Source organism: Gadus macrocephalus, chromosome 12, assembly GCF_031168955.1.
Source record: "Gadus macrocephalus chromosome 12, ASM3116895v1".
NCBI classification, from domain to species: domain Eukaryota; kingdom Metazoa; phylum Chordata; class Actinopteri; order Gadiformes; family Gadidae; genus Gadus; species Gadus macrocephalus.
Window position 1 is genome coordinate 17,442,107 of NC_082393.1, and position 7,539 is coordinate 17,449,645.

The 7,539-nt window shown below is 40.4% G+C and overlaps 2 protein-coding genes across 2 annotated transcripts; one reads left to right on the forward strand and one right to left on the reverse strand.

The window, feature by feature from the left end:
* The first annotated feature begins 512 nt into the window (after nt 1-512).
* On the forward strand, nt 513-1,494 carry LOC132469793 (uncharacterized). Its single transcript, XM_060067862.1, has one exon. The coding sequence runs from the start codon at nt 651-653 to the stop codon at nt 1,410-1,412; it is 762 nt and encodes a 253-aa protein (XP_059923845.1). The 5' UTR covers nt 513-650; the 3' UTR covers nt 1,413-1,494.
* Nucleotides 1,495-1,730: 236 nt separating this feature from the next.
* Nucleotides 1,731-3,295, reverse strand: LOC132469578 (uncharacterized). Its single transcript, XM_060067567.1, has 3 exons — nt 3,057-3,295; nt 1,906-2,568; nt 1,731-1,788 (listed from the first exon to the last, which is right to left on the reverse strand). Coding segments are annotated over exons 1-3 (795 nt in total). The 5' UTR covers nt 3,187-3,295; the 3' UTR covers nt 1,731-1,786.
* Between the last annotated feature and the right edge of the window lie 4,244 nt (nt 3,296-7,539).

The window sequence follows — 7,539 nt, forward strand, 5'->3', positions numbered from 1 at the left end:
GGGATGGAGATGCTTTTAAAAACTTCTTCCGACTGCCCAAGCTGATGTTCGATTCTGTTCTGTCCGTCGTGGGTCCAAAAATCGCTCGGCAGGATACCACCTACCGCCAGGCGATCTCCCCTGCGGAGTGCCTGGCAATCTGTTTGAGGTAAGCTTATTGATAGGACTATAATTATAACTATAATCCTGCTTGCATGTTTTATGTTCGAAATACTTTATATTATTTTATTGAAGAGATATAGGCTACACACACACACACACACATATAGCCCACACACACACACACACACACACACACACACACACACACACACACACACACACACACACACACACAACAGTAATGCCATCAGATGTTGACATTAGTATTTGGTGATATATACAGAAAACAGCACAACTTACAGCTTTGTAAGAGCAAGATGTGTGTGGCATGTCTAAGCATTGATTACATTGTAATCAAAATCGCTGCAGCCTTTAATAGTAAATTACCTGTAATGTAACATTATTTTTGTCTTTCTGATTTTAGATACCTGGCAACAGGGGACTCCTACAAGTCCTTGGGGTACAGCTTTCGGGTTGGTGTTTCCACAATCTCACGCATCGTGCCAGAGGTCGCAAATGCCATCTGGGATGGCTTTGTGAGCACTCACATGCAGATGCCAAAAGAGGAGGAATGGAGAGCCATCGCAGAGGAGTTCGAGAAGGAGTGGGACTTTCCCAACTGCATTGGTGCGATAGATGGGAAACACGTCACGATCCGGGCTCCACCCTGCTCAGGTTCCATGTACCACAATTATAAGGGGACCTTCTCGATTGTGTTGCTGGCAGTAGTGGATGCAAACTACTGTTTCCGGATGGTGGACGTCGGTGCCTATGGGAAAGGGAGTGATGGCGGTACCCTGAGAGCATCTGCCTTCGGAAAAGCCCTTCAAGCAGGCACACTCCACATCCCAGCTGACAGAAGCCTTCCTGGTGCTCCCGAGCTTGGTGAGATGCCACACGTGTTTGTGGGGGACGAGGCCTTCCCTCTGCAGAAGCACATCATGAGGCCCTACCCTGGAAACAACCTGACAAGGCAGAAGCGGTTGTTTAACTACCGTCTGTCTCGGGCTCGTCTGGTGGTCGAGTGTGCCTTTGGGATCCTTGCATCCAGGTTCCACATGTACTACCGAGTGATGGGGCAAAATCCTGAGCATGTGGAAGCCTGTGTAAAGGCAACCTGCATCCTCCACAACCTGCTGAGGTCAACAGAGGCCAAACCTCCATCAAGTGACGAAGCAGTCCCCTTGGAAAGAGGCAGGCGTCTTGGAACCAACAACTCCACCAAGGAAGTGATGCAGGAGAGGGAGAGGTTCATGACCTACTTCAACAGCGCTGCTGGCGAGGTTTCATGGCAGAATAATGTAGTTTGATACCATCATCTTCATAAAAAAAGGCCCTTTTCAGGGCCACTCACATCAATAAAGAGCAAACTTCCCGTCCCTTAAACCCATATGAATTTGTACAGTATACTTTTCTGAACACCCATCTTCACTGTGTTATGAATAAATATTTGCATGGGTTATGATAGGATATTTTTTTCAGGCTGATAAAGTAAATTATTTGTGGTTTGTCAGATAATTTGCTCTATGAGTACTTGTAACATTATCTTATTTGCTTTAAAGTGAAAAGAACCAAATCATAAACAATCTTTTTTATAAACAATCAAGTGATTTTATTTAATTTAAAAAAATAGAACTAACATTTTAAATTAAAAGAACAGGAGTCACCAGGTCACAGGAGTTTGTTCTGAAAAAGCCAAATGACAAAAAGACAGAACAGCCAGGTTATAGCGACAGGTCAATCAAGTCAGGGAAATATTTGCAATAACAATTAACAGGTATATTGTAACCATTGCCCACTTACATTGAAACTCTGCCTCATACATCAGGCGATGTATCTGTAGCTTCAAGAATGCCTTCTTGCTAAGCTCCAGCCGCCGCAGTGATGGCAGGAGGCTGAGCAAGAAATGGTGGTCCTCATCCACGACCGGACTAGTAGGGACACTGGGGCCAGCTGTTCTCTCCAGGGCGAGCATCAGGTTACGCTCAAAGGCTGGCATGGGTGCCTCTGCCCTTCCAGCCCTCCTCTTCCTGCCCGGAGCAACAGCAGAACCTGCAGCCCGACCTGCATTCACTTGCACATTCACTCTCTCATTCACCACACTCTCATTCTCCACACTCTCATTCGCCACAGTCTCATTCATCACATTCTCAGTCACATTCACATTCACAAAATCTTCCATGCTGGAGTTGGTAGCTGCCAAGAAGGCCTCCCGTTCACTCTCATGCACACTCTCAATCTCACTCTCATTCACACTCTCATCCACACCATTCCCACAACTCTCTGGCATGTTGCTGGTCGTCATCCTGGATGCCACGAAGGGGTCTATAAAGGCCATCAGTCCAGCATGGCACCAGGGCCTCCTGTTGCTGGCAGCGCTGCCACTGGCTGTGGTTTCTGATGCCTCCCTCCTCTCCCTCACATATCGATCCCTCAGGTCGCGCCACCTTTTTTTACAGTCTTTTTCTGTGAGAGCACAAGGGAAATAGATATTAAGTTGTTGCCATTTCAAATAATAACTGCAATTTTCAGATAACTACATGACAATAAACATTAATGATCCTATGATTTTATATTACTTCATTCAATTTATGCTTGGTCTAAAAGAAAACCTCTGTACTACAGTACAGTATACTACAGTATCGGGTTTGGGTATAGCAACATATTCCATATTATTGGGAAGACAATAAAAAAAGTTTACTTTTCAACATTAAACATTTCAAAGTAATCTGGCCTACCCTATTGTGTTATGCTTGAGTAAATTGGGATATTTATAACACTATGCAAGGGGTAAAATAGCCTACCTGTCATAATAACCAATTTATGAACAATACGGCTGTATTGATTCGGCATTATTAGCTTAAAAGTAGTTAGCTAACATGAATTGGTCAACCATGCTATCAACGGTAACCCGCTCTTTTTAATTAAATATATTTCACAAAACATGTAATTACCTGGCAGGCCAAACTCCTCACCGATCTCCTTCAAAGCCTGGTTGGTTTTGTTCTTATCGCGGTAGATGTCGATCCTCATATTCCACAGTACCGGTCTCCGAAAAACGGCCATTATCATGCGTTCCCCCATCTTTTTGGCTGTCCGTAAATAAATTCATGTCCGTACGTAAAGCACTAGCGACCCCTTCCGTAAATTTACGGAAGTACGGATACGAAAAACATACGTATGTGGAAACGAGGCGTAATGGTGCGTTCGAGTATTCTCTGTGAGCCGACTCGGATCTCGGATCGGACGCCACGCCCACACTAAAATCGTTTTATTATGTTTTGAGCGTAGGTCGTCGGAGAAAAACATGGACGCCACCCGGAAAGCTATTGTTGCGGTAGCATTGGCCGACTACTACTACTATTTTCATTTATATTATTTCAGGACTACGAAATAATATAAATGAAACGGTGCGTTTTCACCCTACGAAAACGCAGCCATTTGAACTTCTACAATTTTCACTTAATTTCATGTTTCAATGTATCATCTGCATATGTAAGTTATTACAGCAATACGAGTGATTGAAATTGCGATTTAAACCACCAAAGCGGTCCAAACACAATGAAAACAGTTCACTGAATGTCACACTGGGCGCATCCATCTTCAATTCTATCTCGGAAGCCTCGCTCGGTCACCGCTGAGTTCAAACGAGATGGCGAGATCGACTTCCGAGGAAAAGGGGCGTGTTTGTGCGTGTCGCTAGGCAACGTCCTCGGAGCTCCGAGACGGATGGATATTAAAACGCACCATAAGTCTTAAATCACATGCGTCCTTCCTGTTTTCACAGACACGGTGAGGGAGAAATTCCCCAACACCATGGTTAGTGAAATCCGGGCCCTGCTGCGGAGGAAATGCAATAATGAGGGCTACACCAAGGTTGCTCATCAGTAGCTTTATTATATATGTTATATATGTCAGACGTTTTAAAGTTAGGTGTTGTTGAATGTATGTTTGTATTAATATTTAAATTAAAGTTATGGTTTGTACAATTTAAGTGTTTTTTGCCATGGAACAAAATAGCACCCATGGAGTGTACTAAAATGGTACCAGAAAGAAGTGCATGTGTAGTATAATAGTGATGTATTGTAAGTATATTTCTGTAGTATTTATAAAGTACTTAGCAGTATAACAGTATTGTACTTAAAATACCCTTAATATACGCTTCCACTTTACATTATAGTATAATAACTATGCTTTAAGTACATGCCTTTGATGCTTAAATTGTGATAGAAATGTACTATAAATCAATATTAAATACTTGTATTAACATAATGGCACACTTAAAAAGTACTAAATATAGTCAGAAAGTGTATTTGAATTTAATTTGAAATATTATAGAGGTATGATAATAGTGTGTTCAAAATAGACTTATATACTACTATCAATTGAACCATAATGCCTTTTTAAGTATATTTCAAACACTGGTAATATAATGCTATTGTTCTGCAAGTGTGTTTCAAATGCTAGAAATCATACTTTTCACTAGTGTACTTCAGCACACTTAAAGGTTGTCAAAGGGGGTCAGATGATCCAAATTTGAATAAAAATGTTACGATGAAGAGAAACTGTTTGAAAATGTTGTTTAAGATGTTGTTAAAGATGTATTTAAATGTACTTTATTATGCACATTTTCCCTGTCATGCCGGGCATGTTAAAAATAAACTTTTTTTCTACCTCAAGTATGTTCTAAATATTTTTTATGTTTACTTAAAAGTAATTTGAAATTCAAATTAATTATAGAAAAAATATACTTTCTGTGTACTGTTGAAGTGTACTTTAAATGTGTACTTTAAATGTGCTAATGATATATCATGAGTGCTACTTTAGACATACTAAAGTGATTTTCCATCGTTTGAATACCTTAGTGCTGTATTGAAATGCTCCCCCAGAGTTCTCCTATTAATTATTTACAGGCCACCCACATATTCTGCAATTTTTTTCGATGACTTCACAGAATTATTGTCTAGCATCTCCACAGAATTTGACTGTCTAGTTATAACTGGTGACTTCAATTTTCATACTGATGATTTGAATGACAAGTGTGCAAAAAAACTTTTTACCATTTTGGACACATTTGAACTGTCTCAACATGTGAAAGAGGCTACTCATTGTAAGGGGCACACTCTAGACCTGGTTATCACAAAGGGCCTCAATGTTTCTGATCTCTCTGTGACTGATCCTTCCTTGTCTGACCACTTTTGTGTTTTCTTTAACATACATTTTATTCCCGACATACAGACAAAATCAAACACTGTCAAAAAACGGTATATCAATGAAGATTCTAATGTACTTTTTAAAAAGGCCATCTCCTTGCTACCACCTCTAAACCCATGTTCTGCTGATGATCTTGTAGAAAACTTTAATTTGAAAATTTTGAAAGTCATAGATGTCATTGCACCTTATAAGGTTAAAACGATTTCTGGAAAGCAAAAGGCACCCTGGAGAAAAGCTGCTTCTGTAACAGCACAGAAAAAAGAATGCAGGAAGGTTGAACGCATCTGGCGTAAAACAAAACTTCATATTCACCATGATATCTATAAAGAGAGCCTCCGTGCCTACAATTTAGACTTAAAAAATGCTAGAGAAACATTTTTCTCCAATATCATTAAAACCAACACTAATAATGCAAAAACCCTATTTGCAACTGTTGACAGACTGACCAACCCCCCAACAGAAATTCCACCTGATCTCCATTCCACGCAGAAATGCAATGAGTTTGCAGCTTTTTATATTGATAAAATTGAAGGTATCAGACGCGCCATCAATATCTCCACGTCAAACAAAAATGTTGGACTACCACCCTGTTCAGGCAAAAATTACGTGGCAAGGATGGCATGCTTTGATGTTATAGACTCTCAAAATCTTGTGGAAACTGTGACACAACTAAAGCCATCCACCTGTTGCCTTGATACTATACCTACCAACCTCTTTAAGAATGTTTTCGACTGCCTAGCAGTAGACATATTGCAGATAGTTAACAACTCTCTCCAGTCAGGCAAGTTCCAAAAGCTTTTAAAACTGCAGTTATTAAACCCCTTTTAAAAAAGCGGAGCCTAGATGCCTCTATTATTAACAACTACAGACCAATATCAAATCTACCCTTCATAAGTAAAATCATTGAGAAAGTTGTCCTCCAGCAACTAAATCACTTCCTGGCATCAACTGGTTGCTATGACACCTTCCAATCAGGATTTCGACCCCTGCACAGCACTGAGACCGCCCTTATTAAAGTTGTAAACGACATCCGTCTTAACACAGACTCTGGCAAAACCTCAATACTAATGCTACTTGACCTCAGTGCTGCATTCGACACTGTAGACCATACATTACTTCTGGAAAGGTTAGAAAACTGGGTGGGGCTTTCAGGCACTGTCTTAAATTGGTTCAGGTCCTACCTACAAAATAGGAACTACTTTGTTTCCATTGGCGACTTTGTATCAGAATCAACCAACGTGACATGTGGAGTCCCACAAGGTTCGATCTTAGGACCCTCTTTATTCAACATCTACATGCTCCCACTAGGGAAAATCATGCAAAATAACAATATTGACCATCATTGCTATGCTGATGACACGCAAATCTATGTATCGCTATCACCAAATGACTATCGGCCCATAGATCTGCTGTGCCAGTGCATTGAGCAAGTGAAGGAATGGATGTGCCGAAATTTCCTTCAACTAAATGAGGACAAAACAGAGATAATTGTATTTGGTTCTAAAACGGAAAGGCTTAAAGTAACCCAACACCTTCACTCTCTGTCCCTGAAAACCTCAATCAAAGCCAGAAATCTAGGGGTTATCATGGATTCAGATTTACATTTTGACAGTCACATCAAATCAGTTACAAAATCTGCATATTATCACCTTAAAAATGTAGCAAGACTTAGAGGGCTCATGTCCACCGAAGACTTACAAAAACTTGTACATGCCTTTATCACTAGTAAGCTTGATTACTGCAATGGTCTCCTCACAGGTCTCCCAAAACAAACTCTGAGGAAGCTTCAGCTTGTTCAGAATGCTGCTGCTAGAGTTCTAACAAAGACCAAAAAAATTTGATCATATTACACCAATTCTGAAATCGTTACATTGGCTTCCTGTAGGTCAGAGAATTTATTTTAAAATCATGTTGCTAACCTATAAATCCCTACATGGTTTAGGCCCAAAATATTTAACTGATATGCTTCCACTACATCAGCCTTCTAGACCACTAAGATCCTCTGAGACCAATCTGTTAATTATCCCCAGAGTAAACACAAAACATGGGAAAGCAGGATTTAGTTACTATGCAACAAATAGCTGTAATAAACTCCCAGAGGATTTAAGACTTGCCCCAACTCTGAGCACCTTTAAAACAAGACTGAAGACTTTTATGTTTGCTATAGCCTTCTGCTAAAATCTTAAATACATTGCACTTTCTAAAAAGCTTTTTAACTTTGCC

Coding starts and splice junctions, on each gene's coding strand:
- LOC132469793 (XM_060067862.1), top strand. CDS start 651: ATGCAGATGCCAAAAGAGGAGGAATGGAGAGCCATCGCAGAGGAGTTC.
- LOC132469578 (XM_060067567.1), bottom strand. CDS start 3,186: ATGGGGGAACGCATGATAATGGCCGTTTTTCGGAGACCGGTACTGTGG. Junction 2,569..3,056: donor TGAGGAGTTTGGCCTGCCAG/GTAATTACATGT, acceptor GTGCTCTCACAG/AAAAAGACTGTAAAAAAAGG.